The sequence below is a fragment of the Microtus oregoni genome, unplaced genomic scaffold (genome assembly GCF_018167655.1).
Source record: "Microtus oregoni isolate MIOR12 unplaced genomic scaffold, Mior012 000018F_ref0000195, whole genome shotgun sequence".
Classification (NCBI taxonomy): domain Eukaryota; kingdom Metazoa; phylum Chordata; class Mammalia; order Rodentia; family Cricetidae; genus Microtus; species Microtus oregoni.
The window spans coordinates 14,842,344-14,866,462 of NW_024543077.1; the positions used below are offsets into that span (position 1 = coordinate 14,842,344).

The 24,119-nt window shown below is 38.6% G+C and overlaps 1 protein-coding gene across 1 annotated transcript; it reads left to right on the forward strand.

Annotated features, from left to right (window-relative positions):
• Window positions 1-10,092: 10,092 nt before the first annotated feature.
• Window positions 10,093-11,220, forward strand: LOC121458659 (zinc finger protein 14-like). The gene has a single exon (XM_041667956.1). It carries the CDS (start codon window positions 10,093-10,095, stop codon window positions 11,218-11,220), a length of 1,128 nt encoding a protein of 375 aa, XP_041523890.1.
• The last annotated feature ends 12,899 nt before the right edge of the window (window positions 11,221-24,119 follow it).

Genomic DNA, 24,119 nt, shown 5'->3' on the forward strand with positions numbered 1-24,119 from the left:
AAACACCATGCCAGTTACAAACCCTTAGATCCACAGTGGTGTCCTGCCTACCAGCTACACCAGTGCAATGGTGGCACAAAGCTTGCGGGAGTCACCAACCAATATCTAATTTGACTTAAGGCCCACTCTCTTAGATGAAACCATGCCCAATACTGCTTGGGTTATTAAGAACCTCAGACTAGATAGCGCAGGGACCTAAAGTAAAACCAAATAGCACTCAATGTTCTAAAACAAAAACAATGTAGTATTAAAAGACTCCTAATGACATTCTGCTATACTCATAGATCAGTCTCATCCTGCGATCAGTGGGGAACAAATACAGAGACCACAGCCACATACTGCAAAGAGTGAGAAACCTGGGAACACTCAGCCCTATACAGGTTATCTCTATCAGATCACTCTGCCCAGGGCTCAGGGAACCCTGTAGAAGAGGAGGCAGAAAAAGTTAAAGAACCAGAGAGAATGGAGGACACCAAGGAGACAAGGACCTCTAGACCAACACAATTAAAGTTTATATGAATTCACGGAGATTAAGGCAGTATGCACAGGGCTTTCATGGGTCTTTACCATTTCCTTTGTGCATGTGTTCTGGCTTCAAATTTAGAGTTCTTCTGGGATTTCAGAGTGCAAATAAGTGGGTCCCTGATTCTTGGGCTCTTTATCTTTGGTTTATTTTGTCTAACTTTGATGTAATGGTTTTTGCTTTATCATATCATAACATAATCCTTTAGGAGCCTACTCGTTTTCTAATAAGAGACAGAAAGGGAGTGGATTTGGATGGGAGGTGATGTGTGAGGAGGAACTGGAAATAGTGGGGGGAAGAACCATATCAAGATATATATGGGAGAAATTTATTGTTAATACAAGGAAAATATATATTCATTTTATGACATGTGAATCACACCACAACTTTTAAAAATGAGAAAAGAAACAGATTGTTTGAATGTTTTCCAACCATCTTTTTTTGGTTGGACAAGATTCCTGGAGTTGTTACAGTCTATGCAGAACTACAGTGGAAGTCACTTGTAACAGTGCATCACTGAACCACAAGAGCAATTGGTCATCTCCATGCTCATCTTATGTTAGAAAGAAAAATTCTGTTTGTTTCACCTATCATAAAGAAATTTTTAATAGAAGACAACTTTTGAATAATTAGTAATATAATGATTTCATATTATATAATTTATATTTCACACTGTACCAATATTCTACAATATTACAATGTAGTTTATTGTCATGAAGACATCACTACAACCCATCAAGAAAAATTTTCTAATTATTGATTAATATTATTAATAAAGAAAAATGTACTTACAATCATTCATGAGACAAATAAGGAAGAAAATGGGTTAAAGTAAGAAGGACATTGTATTCTAAATATCCAAGCATTTGAATAAGGACTGAATGAGTCTAACAAGTTATAAACAAATGGAGATGAAATATATTGAAAGACTTATTGGAAAGAACAGTAGCTTCCCCCCTTTAGTACTCATTGCTCAGCGAACCATATAGAGAAATATGCCTTTATGAAAAGGCGTAAGATTGCAAAATTCAAGCTGCATTCCAACATTTATTCAGAAAATTAGGTACCGAGGAAGGTCTATCACAGGTAAATAGCCCAGGGAATGCATATCATCAGTTTCTGGCCCAGGACACTGGTAGTGATGCTGATCAACATTGCTGAGGACACAGTATTCAAACAGCATGCTTTCTACTAACCATGATGGAGTTTAAGAGTGTCTCTCAGGTCCTAGATTAACTCGTGATCTTTTTCTAAGCTGTGACTTCTTTTTTTCCATGTTATTTTGTTGTTATGGTGTGAGTTTTACTCCCACTTTTTTAAATTTATTTTTAAATTGATTAGATTTTTAAGAAATACCAATCCAAGTTCTCACTCCCTGCCCTCCTCTCATTTCTTCCACACATCCTTCCATCCTACCCCCATCCAATCCTTTGAGAGGGTAAGGCACATTGCTTTGTGGAAGGTCTAAGGCCCACCCTACTATATCTAGGCTGAGTAAGGTATACATCCAAAGAGTATAGGATCCCAAAAAGCCAGTACATGCAGTAGGGATAAATCCTGGTGCCACTGCCAGTGACCCCTCAGTCTCCCCCAACCATTCAATTGTCAACTACATTCAGAGGGACTAGTTTGGTCCTATGCTTGTTCCTTCCCAGTCCAACTGGAGCTGGTGAGCTCCCATTAGCTCAGGTAGACTGTTTCAGTGGGTGGACCCATCATGGGTGACCTCTTTGCTCATATTCTCACTCGTCCCACTCTTCACCTGGACTTTGGGAGCTCAGTCCAGTGCTCCAGTGCAGGTCTCTGTGTTTCAATCAGTTGCTGGATGAAGGTTATATGGTGACATTTAAATATTCATCAGTCTGACTACATTAGTCTGACTACAGGGCAAGTCAAGATCTGTCTCCCTCTCTTCTGTTGCTTGGGGTCTTAACTGGGGTCATCCTTATGGATTCCTGGGAAATTCACTAGAGCCAGATTTCCTGCTAACCTTATAATGGCTCCCTCAATCAAGATATCTTTTTCCTTGCTCTCATCTCTGTCCTTCCTCCATCTCGACTATCCCACTCCCTCAAGTTCTCTTCACCCCTCTCCTTCTCCCCTTCTCTTCCCCTTCTATCCTCCCTTCTCCCCCTACTCCCATGCTCCGAATTTTGTCAGGCAATCTTGTCTGTTTCCGATTTCCAGGTGGATTTATATGTTTCTCTTGGGGTGCACCTTATTACTTAGCTTCTTTAGGATCATGAACTATAAGCTCAATGTCCTTTGTTTATAGCTAGTATCCACTTATGAGTGAGTACATACCATATTCATCTTTTTGGGCCTAGGTTACCTCACTGATGATAGTGTTTTCTAATTACATCCATTTGCATGCAAAATTCAAGATGCCATTGGTTTTTTTTTTACCATTGAGTATACTCTAATATGTAAATGTGGCACATCTTTTTTATCCATTCTTCAGTTGAGGGGCATCTAGGTTTTTTCCAGGTTCTGCCTATTACAAATAATGCTATTATGAACATAGTTGAATAAATGCTTTTGTTCCACACACCAATGAACACCTGATTTTTGACAAAGAAGTTAAAATTATACAATGGAAAAAAGAAAGTTTCTTCAACAAATGGTGCTGGCATAACTGGATATCAACATGTAGAAGAATCAAAATAGATCCATATCTATCGCCATGCACAAAACTCAAGTCCAAATGATTAAAGACCTCAATATAAATCCAACGACACTGAACCCTATAGAAGAGAAAATGGTAAGTAGTCTTCAATGCATGTGCAAAGAACCATGCATTAAATATAACCACTTCCTAAATATAACCCCAGTAGCACAGACACTGAGAGCAACAATAAATAAATGGAACCTCCTGAAACTGAGAAGCTTCTATAAAGCAAAGGACACAGTCAATAAGACAAAAAGGAAGCCTACTGAATGGGAATAGATCTTCACCAACCACACATCAGACAAAGGACTAATCTCCAAAATATATAAAGAACTCAAGAAATTAGACATTAAAATTCTAAAAACATAGAATTCTCAACAGAAGAATCTCAAATGGCCAAAAGATACTTAAGGAAATATTCAACATCCTTAGCCATCAGGGAAATACAAATCAAAACAACTCTGAGATACCATCTTACACCTGTCAGAATGGCTAAGATCAAAAACCACTAATGATAGCTTATGCTGGAGAAGATGTGGAGTAAGGGGAACACTTATCCATTGCTGGTGGGAATGCAAGCTTGTACAACCACTTTAGAAATCAATATGGCCGTTTCTCAGAAAATTGGGGATCAGCCTATCTGAGGATCCAGCAATACCACTCTCAGGCATATACACAAAAGATGCTCAAGCTGTGACTTCTTGTACAGTTTCTTGATGAGATATGCAAAACAGGGATACATGGGGGGTGGAATTCTCTATAGGAGAACTGACTTAATACTCTGATCCAATTGGGTAAGAAAAATGAAGAATGGAATGGGTGTGGCTAGAAGTTATTGTATACTAGAAGTTATAGTACAAGGCATTGTCTGTGAGTTTTATTTATCCTATTTTATTTAATTTCCATGACAGTCTTATGAAATATGTATTATTTATAACTAAATACAAATAAATAAATGGAGACTGAGGGCTGAAATATTTTTTCCATTATCACATAGATAAGTGGCAGAGTTGGAGTTCAAACAAAATCTAAATTGCTATAATTCTTAGCTATGTTTTGTTGGGAAAAATAATAATGGGGGAAAATCCCAAGATTCTGAAACTTAAAAACTTTTCACCTTCAAATTCTATCAACTATACATTCCCTTTGAATTTGATAATTCTCTCTAAGAGCTCACTCAGGAAGTAAGAATCCTGTTGAAGAGGCACAAAGTAAGTTCTCTGATGGAAGTAAATCACAGAGGAAGCATTTCATCCGTCCATTAGGTGAGAGTCTGAGATACAGGAGACATAGGCAGGAGAACATTTCAGGGTGATGGAAAAGTTACAGAGACTAGTATTTTCAGGTGTTCAGTGTATCAGCCTGAGTTCAAAGGTTGTAAATCTGGTTCTTTACAATTATCACAGTCTTTTCTTGTTCTAAATTTATGAGTAACAATAAGTTTGGTACATTAATAAAATCTAAAACTCCAACTGTCTGGAAAGGGACAAATTCTGCAGATGACAGAGTTCTCCTGGAAGGTGACTTGTTCCTTCTTGCTTTTATAGTTTTCCTGAATATTTTACCATCTGATCACAGTCTCCTCTGCTGGAGACAAAAGAGAGAAAAATTGAACTGATGCATTTCCAGAGTCCAGCATGTGTGCGTGTGCGTGTGTGCGTGCGTGCATGCATGTGTGTGTGTTTAAAGGGCTAACTACTAAAGAACTACCAGGAATGTGACTTAGGTCACAGATCAGAAAGGCAGAAGTCTAGGATCTAGTTGTCAGTAGAGCTTGTCCTGTCTGAGAATTAGGAGAGAAAATTTGGTCTGTATTTGTCTTTGGCTGATTGGTTGGCAGTCTTTGGTTTGCTTTGTTTTAGGGATGGATCACTCTGACTTCTGCTCTTCTTGTCTCTTTTCACATAGTTGGCCCTCCATTCATACCTACTTCTGTCAAAATTACCCTTTATTTATTAGGAGCAGGTACAAGGGAGTGACCATTAAGGAGCAGGCCTGAGCTAGAGGCCTCTGAGGGACCAGATGTGAGTCAGGGACCTCCAAGGGAACAGGCCCAAGACAGGAACATCTGTGGAAACAGGCCTGACTTCAGCCAGAGCAGGCCCAAGGTAGCAACCTCCACAGGAGCTTGAGCCAGTGACCTCCACCAGAGCAGGCCCAAGGCAAAAGGAAAAGATACAAGGGAGCCACCACTAAGGGAGCAGGCTTCAGACAGAGACTTTGGTGGGATGGGCGTGAATCAGTGGCATCCGGAAAAGCAGGCACAAGCAAGCAACCTCTGTGGTAGTAGGCCCAAAAAGATCCTCAGGGATTGCAGAGTGACCCCTGGGAGTGCTAAGCTACCTTCAGTAACACCAAGTAACCTCTGGGGTGACTGGAAACATGGCCCTGCCTGCACCACAAGGAGCAACCATCTGAGCCTTGGATTCACTGGCACCTAGAAGATTGATCACCAGAGACATGGCTCCAGCTACATCAATCAGAGGAGAAGATGAATAGACAAGGTAAGAACACACTCAACACCACAAAGAGCAACATGACACCAAAAAAACCTGGTGGCTCTACAACAGCAAGACTTGAACAACCACACTGAACCTCAGAGAAGATAAAGTGGAAAGTACACTTGAATGCATTGGAACAGGAGACCACTTCCTAAATAGTAGCTAGACACAGAAAGAAACAATAAATGGGGCCTCCTGAAACCAAGAATCCGCTGTAAAGCAAAGGACATGGTCAGCAAGGTAAAATGGCAGCCTACAGAATGGGAAAAGACCTTCACCAACCCCACATCAGACAGAGGCTGATCTCCAAAATATATAAAGAACTCAAGAAATTGGTCATCAAAAGAACAAATAATCTAATAAAAATGGGGCACAGACATAAACAGAAAATTTTCAAGAAAAGAATCTAAAATGGCTGAAAGATGCTTAAGGAAATGCTCAACATCCTTAGTCATTAGAGAAATACAAATCAAAACAACTCTGAGATTCAATTTTACACCTGTAAGAATGGCCAAGATTAAAAACACTGATGACAACTTATGCTGGAGAGAATGTGGGGTAAAGGGAACACTCCTCCATTGTGGTTGGGAGTGCAAACCAGTACAGCTCCTTTAGATATCAGTATGGTGATTTCTCAGAAAATTAGGAAACAACATACCTCAAGACCCAGCAATACCACTTTTGGGTATATACCCAAAGGTGCTCAACTGTTTTCATAGCACCATTGTTTGTCATAGCCAGAACCTGGAAACAACCTAAATGCGCCTTGACTGAAGAATGGATAAGGAAAATGTGGTACACTTACACAATGGAGTACTATACAACAGAAAAAAGTAATGACATCTTGAAATTTGTGGGCAAATGAAAGGATCTAGAAAACATCATACTGAGAAAGGTAACCCAGACCCAGAAAGACAATTATCATATGTACTCCCTCATAACTGGCTTTTAGACATAAAGCAAAGAAAACCCAGCCTACAATTCACAATCCCAGAGAACCTAGACAACAAAGAGGACCCTAAGAGAGACATACATGAATCTAATCTACAAGGGAAGTAGAAAAATACAGGATTTCCTGAGTAAATTGGAAGCATGGGGACCATGGAAGAGGGTTGAAACAGAGGGGAGAGGAAGGATGGGGAGCATAGAAAACTATATAGCTCAATTAAAAACAATAAAAAAGATCAGTGATTATGACAGACTGGCAGAAGATGGCAGAAAGTGAGGGCATGTCTCATCCCAGAGACATCCCAAGGTAGGGAAAAGCCTGGGACATTAAAGAGGGTGGAATGCTGGACTCACAGTCTTGTTCAGCTTCCTGTTTAAGGAGTGAAGTCACCAAGACTTGACTAAGGAAGGGACTTGTATAGATTCACATCCCAAATTGGGAGTGTCCACACTAGAACCATGTCTCCCAATTGTCACTGAACCAGGAAGAGCAAGGCAAGCCCTTGGCAGCCAACTCCCTGGAAAAGGTCAGTTGGCCTGGCCTAGCCCACTCTTGAGGCTGTGCACTCAGAAGACCCAACCATCTTCGCGACTCTACAGGACCCTTGCCAGCTACCTGACCTGCATCACAGATTCCATATCTATCAAGTGGGGATAATAACAATGTTAAATGCTCAGTCCAACACCGAGTTCAAGCTTATTGCTCGCTAATCAGATATTAAAGATGACACATTTAATATTGAAAAAAAGAACACTATGCCCACATTCGTGAGAGGTGGGATGGGTGACTTTTGATCATTTGGTGGGTTATGGATGTTTGTCATTGTTTAGGGGGTTGTTTGCAAGTTGTTATTGGTCACGATCAAGGAGGTAACTAAACAAAGGAGGCTAGATTAAGGGAGTTTTTTCTTTCTGTTTTTTCTCTTTTTGTCTTTCTTTTCAATTCCTCTATCCTTCTTTCTCTTTTATCTTTAAAAAAGGTGCAAATGGTGATATGGAAATGATAGGTTACTACCTGTCCCTCTTCAGAAGAGATGGCTGTTGCCTCTCCCCAATCCTTCTCTCTCTGTCTCTCTCTGTCTCTCTCTGTCTCTGTCTCTCTCTCTCCTGTCTCTCTCTGTCTCTCTGTCTCTCTCCTGTCTCTCTCTCTGTCTCTCTCTCTCTCTCTCTCTCTCTCTCTCTCTCTCTCTCTGTGTGTGTGTGTGTGTGTGTGTGTTGCTCCCCCTTCCCTTTCCCTTCTATAACTCACTTAATCACCTCTGTACTCAAACTCTCTCGGAAAACCAAATGATAGGATAAAAGGATTGATTATTGAATCTACATTTAAACTGAAATGCAACTACTTGTTTCAAGCATTTTGCGTTGGTATGGAGTTTTGTATATTGATACAAATTTAAGGTTATTTTACAACATACTGTAAGATATTGTACCTATGCAACTCATTTAAAATTGTAATATAAAGTTTGTAATACAAACTGTTTAGGATAACTAAAATAACAAACTTGTACTAAATGTTTAGATGTAGACAGAAATAAGCTTTATTTAGCCTCATGTATTTTAGATAGGTGGTCTTCGAACAGTTCCTGAGATCTGAAGAATATGGCATTTAAAATGTTTTAATAACATAAGACGTTTTAAATTTTTTTATTGAGCTCTACATTTTTCTCTGCTTCCCTCCCTGACTTTTTATGAGAGTGAGACATATCTGCCCCTGGAAGCAACAATCTATTTTTTAAAAAAATGATGGGCATCAAAGAACCTTCATATGGAGCTTGCTTCAAATGTGGCAAAGCTATCCACTGGGCAAGAAACTGCCCTTGTTTCGACTGCTGACAGTACCCTGTCCAAATTGGATAAGAAGGTCACAAAGCATGTCAACTGCCAAGATAAGGTAGGCCAGTCCTTCAAAATCCCTGCTACACAGAAAGGTTTGTCAGATATTCTGGGCCTATAGGCCCAGGATTGATTCTCCAGTGTTGCAGAGGCACCTTAGTGATTGACCAGGCAGCCAGATGTCTCTGTTGTTTCTGTGGTTTTTGAAGTTGATTGTTCTGCCCTTTCTGTTTACTCATTTTCAGGTCTCTGATTGGGTGAAGACTAAGTAGTTAGAGTTTTACAGTTTTTCTTGTTACCAAATTTAGCAAATACAAATGGACTCAATATTGTAAATGTAATTCTCATCTGATAATTGTTCTTATTATATATAGTTTCACTGTGTTAAGGTTAAAACCATTATATTTTATTGAGCCAAAAAGGAGGAACTATTACAGGATATTTGATCACACTGTGTACACTGAGAATGTGTTAATTAAATAAAAGGCTGAGGTCAGGAGGCAGAGGCAGCAGCTAGTTGACAGGAAGTAGTCATAGAGGGTAAAGAGGGAGTCAGGAAGACAGAGAAATGTACAGGAAGAAAGGGAAGGAGAGTTTGATTGTTCCTTTTGGATTGGAAGGATGGAAAAAACTCCAGAGAAGCTGGTTAAGAAGGAAGGCCAACTACCTACTCCTCAACCTCTTTGAGCTAGCACGTTTTCACCCCAGCCTCTGATTACTGAGGAGTTATTGGTAGAATTGTTCAATATAAATTTAGACAAAAGCAATAAGGAGGCTGCTAGGAATTTTAAGTCAGGTAAGTTTTGAACTTGGAGACACAAAGCATAATTGAAGTCAGGGAAGAAATGGTCATGTGATATCAGAGAACATTGTAAACCTCTCTGTTCCTTTCCCTCTTCTTGGTTTTCAGAATACCACAGAAATATAGACTTGGCAAATACTTTCAGATGGGATATGGAAAGTATCCCCTCTAGGGAAGTGCATCAGGACAAGAGAGGATGCCTGTGTTGAAAGCCCTACAACTCATGGTTCTGACAGATCATCCTTAGAGGAATGAATCCACATATCATTAAGCTCATTTGAACAGATTATCAGCCACCAGAGATGTGAAGGAATCATTTAACATGACAAATGGGAGCAAAGACAAAGTAAAAAAGGGGGGCACCCAGAGAAACAAGGCACAGAGACAGAGCACAGAGAGAAGAAAACCCACTTCCAGCACACATACTGAAACTTCTCAGAGACTAACATAGGGCACTGATGGCATACATGAGGTCAAAATATGGTATCTGGTGACTGGAAACAAGATCATAAAAGTTAAGTGGAACATTGAAGACAAAAAAATTCATCAGAGGAGTTGAAAGATAAGTTTTGGGAAATTTCCCAGAAAAAAAAATGGGAGACAAGCAAGAAGGAAATAAGAAACTTAGATCAACTAAGAGGACTTTTGTAACATAATCAGAAATAAAGCATAGGGTATAAATTTTGAAATAAATAAACCAAAATGAAATTCCACTTTTAAAAAACTCACAGATTGGTGAGGACTTGTTTTAGGCGTCTGTGTGTTCTGCTGACTGCAGGCCTCTTGGGAGGCTACTGAGACACATCAGAAATATGAAATGGAGCCAGTAAACTTTGAGGATGTGGCAGGGAATTTTATCTCAGAAGAATGGGCTGTGTTGGATTCTAGTCAAAAGAAGCTCTACAGCGATGTGATGAAGGAAACATTTTTGAACCTGGTCTCCATAGAAAAGGCATTAGAAGAAAACGTTGAAGAGGACTTTAAAGATCTCAGCAGGAATATGGGAATTCAGTCAATTGAGAAAGACCATGGATATGAATGTCATACTGAGTGTGATAAAAACCAGCAACCTATTCCAGAGAGTATGATCAATAAAGACATGCCTTCCAGGGTAAGGACTCATGAAACTCCATTGCATGTAAGAAACAGTATTGGTCATTTCTCCTTACATGGGTATCTCAGAGAAAAAACTAGAGAGAAACCACCGCTGTATAAGGAAGCTGTGGTAAAAGCTTTTACACATCGGAAACATTGGAAAAATATCAGTTATTCTGAATCACTTCAAGTACTAGAAACTTCTAAAGAGAAACCCTGTAAAAATCAACAATGTAATGAAGCCTGTAGGAGTCTCTGTTTTGATCAGCCTCAGGAGAGAACTCACACTGGATATAAACTCAATGAGAATGTCTTAATGAGATACACATATGGCCAGAATGATGAAGGAACCAATACAGAAGTGAAACAATTTGTATGTAGTCTCTGTAAAGAATCCTTCATTGATTCCAGTAACATTACCAACCATGAAAAAAGTCATGTTGAAGAGACAAGGTACATTTGTAGGCAGTGTGGCCAAATATTTAAATATGCAACATGTTTTGAGAAACAAAAAGTAACTCACAAAGGAGAGAAGCCATATGCTTATATACATTTTGGAAAAGTCTTCACCCAATTCAGTCACCATAACAGTCATGAAAGCAGTTACATTGGACAAAAGCCTTATGTCTGCAAACACTGTGGGAAAAACTTCACCCGTTCTTCTTATCGAAACATTCACGAAAGAATTCACACTGGAGAGAAAGCTTATGCATGTAAGCATTGCGGAAAAGCCTTCAACAATCCCAGCAGTCATAACAGACATGAAAGGAGCCATACTGCAGAGAAACCTTATACATGCAAGCATTGTGGAAAAGCCTTTTTTTTGTTCCAGTCATCTGAATATCCATGAAATAATTCACACTGGAGAAAAGCCTTATGCATGTAAGCATTGTGGAATAGCCTTCAACCACCCCAGTAGTCGTAACAGACATGAGAGGAGCCACACTGCAGAGAAACCTTATGCGTGTAAGCACTGTGGAAAAAACTTCACCGTTCTTCTCATCGAAACATTCATGGAAGAATTCTCACTGGAGAGAAACCTTATGCATGTAAGCATTGTGGAAAAGCCTTCACCACGTCCAGTGCTTGTAGCATTCATGAAAGAATGCACATGGCAGAGAGGCATTACACATGCAAGCATTGTGGAAAAGCCTTTTTCTGTCCCACGCATCTGAATATCCATAAAATAATTCATACTGGAAAAAAGCCTTATGCATGTAAACATTGTGGAAAAGCTTTCAAGCACCCCAGTAACCGTAACAGACATGAAAAGAGCCACACTACAGAAAAACCTTATGCATGAGCATTGTGGAAAGCCTTCAACAACCCCCATAGGTGTAACAGACATGAAAGGAACCACACTACAGAGAAGCAGAAGATTTATACATGCAAGCATTGTGGGAAAACCTTTTTCTGGTGTCATCATCTGAACATCCATGAATTCACACTGAAAAAAAAACCTTATGTATGTAAGCATTGTGGAAAATCACTCAGCAACTCCAGTAATTGTAACAGACACGGAAGGAGTCACACTGCAGTGAAACCTTATTCATGTAGGCACTGTAAAAAAAAAAGGCTTCAATAATTTCAGTTCCTGTAAGACTCATTAAAAGAGTTCATATTAAAGAGAATTCTTGTACATTTAAGCATTGTGAAAAAGTCTTTACCTCCTCCAATCACCTGAACATTCGTGAAAAGAATCACACGGGAGAAAGATCTTGAGTATGTAGACATCTTGGAAAAGCCTTCAGTGATCTCAGTAGTCATAACTAACATGAATGAAGTCACACTTTATTGTAGCCTTATTCATGTAAGCATTATGTAAAACACTTCACCAGTTTCTATCGTAAGGTTCATGAAAGAGATCATACTGAAGATAAGTGTTACGCATGTACACATTGTGGAAAACTCCACAATGTCAGCTGAACATTCATGAAAGAGTTCAAACTGGAGAGAAGGCTTTTGCATGTAAGCATTACAGGAAAACTTTCAACATTTCAACTTGTCCTAATTTGCATGAAAAAAATCACATTGGAGAAAACCCCTTTGTGTGTAAAAGATGTGGAAACTGTTCATTCTATTGACTTTAACAAGCATAAAATTGTTCACTTGAGAGTAAAGCCTTATACACATAAGAATTGTGGAAAAGCCTTCAGCTGCTCTTGTGATCATAACAGATCTGAAACACTTCATACTAGTCAGTAGCCTAATGCGTGTAACTATTGTCAGAAAGTCTTATACCAAGATTCACTTGGTATAAGAGTAGAAACATTCACACTGGATAGAAACCTTTTGTATGTAAACATTGTATATAAACCATTTCTTTGTTTTTGTCATTTTAACAAGTAGAGAGATCTCACACAGTATCTGTAATGTGGGAAAATCTCCAGCACATCCAGTTTCTGTAACCCTCATGCACAAAATTACACTGGAAAGAATTTTAATGCATATACTAATTTAAGTATTGTTCAAAGCCATCAGCAGTTCTTGTTGCCATGATGTTCTAAAGAATTCACTCTGGAGACAGGCTTTATATGTATAACGAACAATGTGGAAAATCTTTTAGGATCCACAGATCCTGCTATACTCAATAACTTTTTCACTTGTGAGAAACTTAATGTTTAGAATAAATGGGGGAAAATATTCAAAGTGTTTAGAATGAATAAAACTTTAAAAAAAACCTCACAGATTGTCTAGCATCACGAAGAAAAGTTTATTACATCAAAGTGACTGCTAAGAAATTACAGGACTTAGAAGATAGATTTTTTCCATGCTTAATTTCTTGTCCCTCTTTTGTCTTTGAGTTTTGCTTAAGAAAATCATTGCTCTGATTAAATTAAACTATATGTTTACTCTTTGTACCCACTCTACCCAAAGCTTCACAGAATGAATAAGGCTGCAAAAAATTCCTGCTGACCCACATAACTTTCAGTACTCTACTCGTCCCACTCGTTCTCACAGTGTCCTCTTCCCTCTACCTTTTTCTCGTCAGTGTCAACCCTCAGCAGCTTTTCTATGTTGTAGGAGGCTGCTTGTTCTATTCCTGGCTGCCCAGAACCAAAATAACCACACAGAAACTCTATTAATTAAATCACTGCTTGACCTATAAGCTGTAGCTTCTTACTAGCTAACTCTTACATCTTAATTTAACCCATTTCTATTAATCTGTGTATTGCCATGTGGCTGTAGCTTACCGGGCAAAGTTCTGGCGTCTGTCTCCAGTGAGGCTACATGACTTCTCTCTCACTCTGCCCTCTTTCTCCCAGCATTCAGTTTAGTTTTCTCCACCTAGCTCTGCTCTACCCTATTACAGGCCCCAAACAGCTTCTTTCTTAACAATGATATTCACAGCATACAGAGGGGAATTCCACATCACTTCCCCTTATCTGTCTAAATAAAAAGGAAGATTTTAACTTTAACATAGTAAAATTATATATAACAAAAACAGGTATCAAGTAAGAATTATAGTTACTGAATGCTGGACGAAAGAAAAGCGGAGTCAGAGGGACTCCATGGAGTTGCCACCAGAGTCAGGCATGCCAAAACTTTGCCAGTAATCCACTGCCACATGGTGATATACAGATAAATAGAAATGGGTTAAATTGGTATAAGAGTTAGCCAATAAGAAGCTAGAGTTAAAGGGCCAAGATGTGATTTAACTAAACTAGTTTCTGTGTGATTATTTCGGGTCTAAGCTAGCTGGACAGCTGGAAAGAACAAGCGGCCTCTCTACAACGAACACTTTTTTATTATAGCTGTCTATTCTTTTTTTTTTGTCTCTCCAAGCCTATGTACATTTTAAAAACATGCTGTGTCTCATTTAGAGGCCTTTTATGTCTGAATCTGTACTTATTGCATATCTGTAATCCTTTTCTAACCAGGATGACTTTTTAAAATGCTAAGCGCTTGGTCTCAATGGCCCTGGGTGCTGGCTCCGCCTTTCTCAGGCTTTAAATATGGTGAAGGTAGTCCACTGCAGGTTCTATGACTGCCAGGTGGGAGTCATCCTCAGCACCTCAACACTGGGTAGCACCATGCAGCATATAAACCCTTTTCATCTGAGCAAAAAGCCATATCTGTCAGTAGCTCACTGCGTGGCCTGGAAATATCTCTGTGTATGGCAGTGGGAATCCACGATGGTTTTTTTGCATATGCACACCTAGCAGACTGATCCCACTGCCTGCTCAGGTAGGGAGTGCTGAGTCCTGTGCATGGTCTCAGCTACTTTTCTCTCGACCCTGAGTGGGCACATAAGCTTCTAGACCCAAAGTAGGTGCTTGGCATCAGCCCCAAAAACGAGCCAGAGTTTGTTCTGGCAGCATGGACCAGGAAGCCACCATTTTGAAACTATGCAGTTTTATTTCGTTTGTTTGTTTTTTACTACTTCTGCTGAATCGGGAAGACTTTTCTTAAAGGAGCTGCTGCATGCTGCCAGCAAGCAAAGCCAATAAAAAAAAAATACAATTAAACTTTGTTTTTTAATGTCTAGATTTTTTTCAAGCCCTCCTGGGTTCTATGTAGATTTACCTAGCACACATTGGAGCACCAATTTGTTGTAAGAGGCTGCTTGTTCTGTTCCCAGTTGCCCAGAACCGAAATAACCACACAGAAACTGTATTAATTAAATCACTGCTTGGCCCATTAGCTCTAGTTTCTTATTGGATAACTCTTACATCTTAATTTAACCCATTTCTATTAATCTGTGTATTGCCATGTGGTTGTGGCTTACCAGGTAAATTTCCAGATTCTGTCTCTGGCAGGGCTACATGGCTTCTCTCTGACTCTGCCTTCTTTCTTTCAACATTCAGTTTAGTTTTCACCACCTGGCTCTGCTCTACCCTATCACAGGCACAAAGCAACTTCTTCATTAACCAATGGTATTCACAGCATACAGAGGGAAATTCCACATCATTTTTATTTTCTCTTGCAATCTAACTACTTTTGTGGAGGAACATTTTTCTTATCAATTAAAAGAGATTTTATAGAACCCTCCACTGTCATCAGATGTATGTCATAGTGAAATGATTACCAGCCTCCTTGAGTTCTATATTAGTCAAATTGAATAAAGTCAGAGAGTAAATTAAAGATGCTATGATATTTACAAGTTTTTTTAAATATTACTATTAAGAACTTTTCCTTAGGAATTTACCAGATCATATATCTATTAAAATGAGGAACAACAACAACAACAACAAAAGCAGTAGTATAAGGTTAAGGACACAAACAAAAAACTCAGCACAGAGGACAGATAATAGGGAAATATAGGATGGTATTGAGAGAAGAGTTGAAGAATACCTAAAATACAGTTCAGACAGGAGCAAGAAGACCATAGTTCAGGAGGAATGTCTCCACAATAAAAAAAAGAGAAACAGAGAGAGGCCCAATAAATTCCCTGATATGTTTGTTCATAATGAGAAGACTTCTATAGTCATGTTGGAGAGCTCATGAATAATTGAGAAGTTAAACAATACTAAACAATATCATTGCACTTAGCAATATTTTTACAATCCTATTGAAATGAATAATGATTTGCTAGCAATAATAAGTTCAATTAGAAAAATATGTAGAAGTGATGTGCAGAAGCAAAACCCAATTTTTCTTAAAAGGTAGAAATACAGGATTATCTATAGTGGAATAATGAAAACAGCAACGTTAGTACACTTTGAGTTATGAATGTAATAGCTAAAGAAAGACGTTGAAAGAGATTTACATTGGAGGCCCTTTCACCTGTGCTTCATTTATAGCTTTACAGCAGTATTTGACTTTTTATTATTCAAGTGCAATCTTGGTTAAAAAAAATCTTTAAATATAAACATTTAAATAAAATCAACATATAGTATTATATAAACATCAGTCAGAATTATAGAGATACAAAAAGGAATTTTCAACATCATGATGTCAAAAGTCCATTCCAAAAACTCAGTCCAGTAGCTGGGTTTGGTGGTGTATGCCTTTAATTCCAGCACCAGGGAGGCAGAGGCAGGTAGATTTTTGTGAGTTTGAGGCCAACTTGCTCTACAAAGTGAGTTCTAGGACAGCCAGGACTGTTATACAGAAAACTCTATCTCAAACAAACAACAGACCAAAAAAATTGTCTAGTATCTTAATACCAAGAAGATAGTTAAGAGTCATGCAACTGTTTAAATCCAAATTGAGAATTGTCTATATGAATAGAAATGAACTTCCTGGAAACATTAATCCTTTTAAGTGTGTGCTCCAATCTTTCTGTAGGGACAGATTGATCTCTAATATACAGAGGAGTGCTTGAGCTCTGCTACAAGAAACAGCACAGCAAAGAAGCAGCAATGACAATGACGTGGATGATCAGAGTCCCAGTGTGTGCTATAGCAGCTTCCATCCCATGTATGGGTTACCTTAAAGTTAACCATGGGGAAAGAATCTTTAAGAATAAATACCTTTGGCCTATCTTGCAACCTCAATGGAACTCTGAAACACAGCTTGCTACAATACAGAGAGGACCAGTCATTAGTGATCAGCCACCCAGTGGGACACCCCACTCTCTAAAACCTCCATAGGGGGGCAAAAACCCAGGTCCCTCCCCAACTGCCTTGGCTTCTCTAGCCAGCAGGAGAGTTTCCTACAGGTAGGCTGCCCCAATACCCATCCCCATCCACCGGATTCCGCAAGCTACTAGCTCCATCTAGGCCTGAAACTAGCCTATCCTCCTGGAATTCTGAAACACAGCTAGCTACAATACAGAGAGGACCAAGAGGTGAGTGACCAGCTACATGGCAGGACATCTCACTCTCTAGGCCCTCCACAGTGGGGCAAAACACCCGGCCCCTCCCCCATTTGCCTCAGCTTAACTAGTCAGCCAGCAGGAAAGTTCCTGCTGAGAGGAGCAAGAGGGAAGACCAAGAGAGGAATTCTAAAGCACAAGTTGTGACTACACAGAGTGGACAAAGACAGCGAACCAGGAAAGTAGACCAAGAGAGCAGGCTAAGACAGACCTCAGAGGCTCCCTGAGACATAGATATTGACAGTACAGAGCAGACCAAGAAAATCAATCAAACAAGGCAAAACAAACAATTCAAGACTTGAGATGAAATAGAGGCAAAAAAAAAAAAAGCAAACTGAGGGCAATCTGGATATGGAAAATCTAGATAGAGGAACAGAAACTACAGAGGCAAGAATAACCAGCAGATGGAAGAGATAATCTCAGGTGTTGAAGATACTATAGGAGAAATCAATTCTTTGGTCAAAGAAAAAATTAAATTGAACACATTCTTAACCACAAAATATCCAGGAAATCTGGGACACCATGAAAATACTATATCAAAGAATCACAGGGATAGAAGAAGGAGGAGAACTCCAGCTCAAAGGCATAGAAAATATATTGAACAAAATCATAGAAGAAAACTTTCCTAGCCTAAAGGATATCCCTTTGAAGGTACAAGGAGCTTACAGAACACCAAAGAGACTAGATGGAAAAAAAGTCCCATTTTCCATATAATAATCAAAACAGAAAACATACATAATTAAGAAAGAATATTAATAGCTGTACAGGAAAAAGGTCAAGTAACATATAAAGGTGTTACAACAGACTTCCCAATGGAAACTATGAAAGCCAGAAGGTCCTGTGCAGATGTGCTGCAGACAATAAGAGACCATAGATGCAACCCCAGACTACTATAACCAGCAAAACTTTCTATCACCATCAATGTAGAAAACAAGATATTCCATGACAAACCAGATTTAAACAATATATTTCCACAAATCCAGCCCTACAGAAAGTACTAGAATAAAAACCCCAACCCAAGTAAGCTAACTGCACCCACAAAAAAAAAACATGCAAAAATTACCTCCCTCCAGCAAAACTAAAAGAAGGAAAACACACAACCATTACCACCAAAAAATAACAGGAATCAACAACCTCTGGTCATTAATATCTCTTAATATCAATGGACTCAATTCACCTATAAAAAGACACAGGCTAAGAGAATGGATATGAAAACAGGATCCCACCTTCTGCTGTATACAAGAAACACACCTTAACATCAAAGACAGATAATACCTCAGAGTAAAGATTTGGGAAAATATTTTCCAATTAAATGGTTAGAATTTAACAACACTACTCTCAGAAAGCCTACAAACTAGTGGAAATTGCACAGCAAACTATTGAATTACCCCTGGGTCAATGAAGAAATAAAGAAAGAAATTTCTTTCTAGAATTTAATGAAAAAGAAGCCACAACATACCCAAACCTACGGGACACTATGAAAGCAGTGCTAAGAGGAAAATTCATAGCATTAAGTGCCCACTTTATGGAGAAAGCTCACACAAGTGACTTAATAGCACACCTGAAAGCTCTAGAACAAAAAGAAGCAGACATATGCAGGAGGAGTAGAAGACAGGAAATAATCAAATTGAGGGTTGAAATAAAAAAAATAGAAATAAATAAAAGAATACAAAGAATCAATGAAACAAAAAGCTGGTTCTTTGAGAAAATCAATAGACAGACAAATCCTTATCCAAACTAATCAAAAGGCAGAGAGAGAACATCCAGATTAACAAAATCAGAAATAAAAAGGGGAAATAACAACAGACACTGAGGAAATTCAGAGACTCATTAGGTCATACTTCAGAAACCTGTACTCCACAAAATTGGAAAATGTAAAAGAAATGGACATTTTTTCTAGATAGATAATATATACCAAAATTATGTCAAGACCAGATGAGCAATTTAAATAGACCTATAAATTGTGAGGAAATAAAAGCTGTCATCAAAAGCCTTCTGACCAAAATAAGCCCAGAGCTGGATGGTTTTAGTGCAGAATTCTAACAAAACTTCCAAGAGCTAATACCTATACTCCTCAAAGTGTTCCATATAATAGAAAGAGAAGGAACATTGCCAAACTCTTTTCATGAGGCTACAGTTATACTGACACCGAAACCACACAAAGACTCAACCAAAAATGAGAATTACAGACAAATCTCAGTCATGAACATATATGCAAAAATACTAAATAAAATACTGAATCCAAGAACACATCAAGAAAATCATCCACCATGATATAGTCAGCTTCATCCCAGAGATGCAGGGATGGTTCAATATATGAAAATGGAAAGAAAAAAACATGATGATCTCATTAGATGCTTAAAAGCATTTGACAAAATCCAACACCCCTTCATGTTAAAGGTCTTGGAGAGATCAGGGATACAAGGAGCATATCGAAACATAATAAAAGCAATATACAGCAAGCTGACAGCCAACATAAAATTAAATGGAGAGAAACTCAAAGCGATTCCACTAAAATCAGAAACAAGACAAGGCTGTCCACTCTCTCCATATCTTTTTTAAAAACTTTATTTAACTTTATTTCATGTGCATTGGTATAACGATGTCAGATTTTCTGGAACTGGAGTTACAGACAGCTGTGAGCTGCCATGTGGGTGCTGGTAATTAAACCTGGGTCCTCTGGAAGAGCAATTAATGCTCTTAACCACAGAGCCATCTCGCCAGCCTCTCTCCATATCTTTATAAAATAGCTCTTGAAGTTCTGGCTATAGCAATAAGAAAACAAAAGGAGATCAGCAAGATTCAAATTGGAAAGGAAGAAGTCAAACTTTCATTATTTACAGATAATATAATAATATATTTAAGTGATTCCCAAAACTCTACCAGGGAACTCATACAGCTGATAAATACTTTCAGTATTGTGGCAGGATACAAAGTTAAATCAAAAAGTTATTAGCCCTCCTATACACAAATGATAAAGAATCTGAGAAAGAAATCATAGAAACATCACCTTTCACAATAGCCACAAATAACATAAAATGCCTTGGGGGTAACACTAACCAAAGAAATGAAAGACCTTTCTACAAGAACTTTAAGTTTTTAGAGAAAAAAATTGAAGAAGATAACAGAAAATGGAAGGATCTTCCATGTTCTTGGATAGGTAGGATCAGCATAATAAAAATGGCACTCCTACCAAAAGCAATCTATAGATTCAATGCAAATCCCAACAAAATCCCCACACAATCTGTATCTATATAGATAGACCTTGAAAGAACAATACTCAACTTTATATGGAAAAACAAAAAAACCCAGCATAGTCAAAACAATCCTGTACAATAAAAGAACCTCCGGAGGCATCACCATCCCTGACATCAAGCTCTATTATACAGTAATGAAAACAGCTTGGTATTGGTATAAAAACAGAGAGGTTGACCAATGGAACAGAATCAAAGACCTGGATATTAATCCACACGCCTATGAACACCTTATTTTCAATAAGAAGCTAAAATTATACAATGGAAAATATAAAGCATCTTCAACAAATAGTACTGGAGTAACTGGATGTCAACATGTAGAAGAATCAAAATAGATCCATATCTATAGCCATGCACTAAACTCATGTCCAAATGGATTAAAGACCTCAATATAAATTCGACTACAATAATCCTGATAGAAGAGAAAGTGGGAAGTAGCCTTCAATGCAAGGGCACAGGAGACCACTTCCTAAATATAACCCCAGTAGCACAGACACTAAGAGCAACAATAAATAAATGGGACCTCTTGAAACTGATTAGGCTTCTTTAAAGCAAAGGATACAGTCAATAAGACAAAAAGACAGCCTACTAAATGGGAAAAGATCTTTACCAACTCCACATCAGACAGAGGACTGATCTCCAAAATATATATATAAAACTCAAGAAATTAGCCATAAAAATTATCAATAACCCAATTTTAAAAACTGGGTACAGAACTAAACAGAATTTTCAACAGAAGAATCTCAAATGGCAAAAAAAAAACACTTAAGGAAATGTTCAACATATTTAGCCATCAGGGAAATGCAAATCAAAACAACTCTGAGATATCATCTTACATCTGACAGAATGGCTAAAATCAAAAACACCAATGATAGCCTTTGCTTGAGAGGTTGTGGAGTAAGGGGAACACTCATCCATTGCTGGTGAGAATGCAAACTTGTACAACCACTTTGGAAATCAGTGTGGCGGTTTCTCAGGAAATTTGGGATCAACCTACCCCTGGACCCAGCAATACCACTCTTGGGAATATACCCAAGAGATGCTCTATGATACTACAAAAGCATATGTTCAACTATGTTCATAGCAGCATTATTTGTAATAGCCAGAACTTGGAAACAACCTAGATGCCCGTCAATGGAAGAATGGATTAAAAAAGTGTGGAATATGTACGCATTAGAGTATTACTCAGCAGTAAAAAACAATGACATTTTGAATTTTGCATGCAAATGGATGGAATTAGAAAACACTATCCTGAGTGAGGTAATCCAGACCCCAAAAGATTAATATGCTATGTACTCACTCAGTGGATTCTTGCCATAAATAAAGGACATTGAGCCTATAACTCGTGATCCGAGAGAAGCTAAATAAGAAGGTGAACCCAAAGAAAAACATATAGTTATCCTCCTGGATATTAGAAGGAGACAAGATTGCCAGGAAAAAATTGGAAACTTGGGGGTGGGGGTGGGGTGGAGGTAAGGGGAGTTGGGGAGAAAAAAGTGAGAAGGGGAGGATGGGGAGAGCTTGGGGGAATGGAACGGTTGGGATGGAATAAGGGTGGATATGGGAGCTGGGAAGTATATATCTTAATTAAGGGAGCCATTTTAGGGTTGGCAAGAGACTTGACTCTAGAGGTGTTCCCAGGTATCCATGGAGATGTCCCCATCTAGATCTTTGGGCAGCTGAGGAGAGGGAGCCTCAAATGGCCCTATCCTATAGCCATACTGATGAATATCTTGCATATCACCATAGAACCTTCATCCAGAAAATAATGCAAACAGAGGCAGAGACCCACATTGGAGCACAGAACCGGCTCTCAAAGACCAATTGAAGAGTGGAAGGAATGAGAATATGAGCAAAGAGGTCAAGACCATGATGGGTTCATCCACCGAAACAGTCTACCTGAGGTAATGGGAGCTCACAAACACCAGCCAGACTGGGAAGGAACAAGTTAGAACCAAACTAGTCCCTCTGAATGTGGTTGCCAGTTGCATGGCTGGGGCACACTGAGGGGCCACTTGCAGTGGCACCAGGATTTATCCCTACTGCATGTATTGGCTTTTTGGGAACCTATTCTCTTTGCATGGATACCTTTCTCAGTCTAGATATAGTAAGGAGGGCCTTGGACCTTCTCAAAAGCAATGTGTCTTAACCTCTCTGAGGAGTGGATGGGAGGGTAATTGAAGGGAATGGAAAGAGCAGAGGGAGTGGGAACTTGGACTGGTATGTATAATAAAAAGATAGTTTTTCTTTTTAATAAATAAATAAATAATACCTTTAACATTTCATTAAACACCTTAGCAATTCATTTATCTGAACATTCTTAAGTTTATATAATAAGAAAATACAAAGAAGCGTTACACACATGTAAAGGCTACTGTGTTGTAGTATAGTGAATATCTGTGCATCCAGGACCCAGTTTGAGCAAAGGACGTTTCCAGAACTGTTTTAACTGAGTATTCTTCCCCATATGCCATTCGTGGGAACAGAATATCATTCTCTCTAAAAAAAAAAAAATTCAGCCTTCCCTGTAGGTATTTAAATTAATTTCTTCTGGATTTATTTCTAGAGATAAATGTCTCTAGAATGACTTCACTTTCACTTAAAGTGATTCATATGGAAAGATCCAGTTTCCAGTTCAGTTTTTACCCAGCCACGCAAATCATATATCCATACATGTTTAACTCAATTGACCTGAAATTTCCTCACTTTTTAAAAAGACCCTAGTTTTGAGCCTGGCGATGGTGGCGCACGCCTTTAATCCCAGCACTCGGGAGGCAGAGGTAGGCGGATCTCTGTGAGTTCGAGACCAGCCTGGTCTACAGAGCTAGTTCCAGGACAGGCTCCAAAACCACAGAGAAACCCTGTCTTGAAAAAAACCAAAAAAAAAAAGACCCTAGTTTTAATTTCCTGGGTTATTACAAAAATGAAGAGCTAATGAACATAAAACACTCTATATTTATGTAGCAAATTAATAATGTGATGTGATAATGTCACACATGGTGTGAGTTTTATAGTCATGTTGGAGAACTTATGAATAATTAGCAAGAAGTTAAGCAATACTAAACAACATCACTGTACTCAGCAATATTTTTATAATATTATTAAAATGAATAATGATTTGGCTAGCAATAATAAGTTCAAACTAGATAATAAGTTGAAACTAGATCTTTCTATATGAATCACTTTATGTGAAAGTAAAGACATTCTATAGACATTTATCTCCTGAATTAATTAACTGGGTGTTTTAAACTTTTTCCTTTGCTTGTGTTTGCTTTAAAAAAATTAACATATTCTGGAAAAGAAATATTTTACTGCTTTTTCAGTACAAGGTTGTTATTTTTTTTCTGAGAAAGGGTTTCTCTGTGGTTTTGGAGCCTGTCCTGGAACTAGCTCTTGTAGACCAGGCTGGTCTCGAACTCACAGAGATCCGCCTGCCTCTGCCTCCCAAGTGCTGTGATTAAAGGCGTGCGCCACCACTGCCCGGATTTTACTGCTTTTTCAAAACATTTTAATAACACAGTCCAGTCATTGGAATGATTCTGTGGGTCTGAGCATTTAATAACACAGCGTAGTCATCAGAATGATTCTGTGGGCCTGAGCATCAATGTCAAGGGTTCACAGATGTGAATTATGTGCTGTGTCCTTAAGCTGTCCCTCTACTTTCTGCATGAATAATTTTTGATTGATTATGCAAATATTGGTGCCAAATTAGGCAAGTGTCCTATTCATTGATGA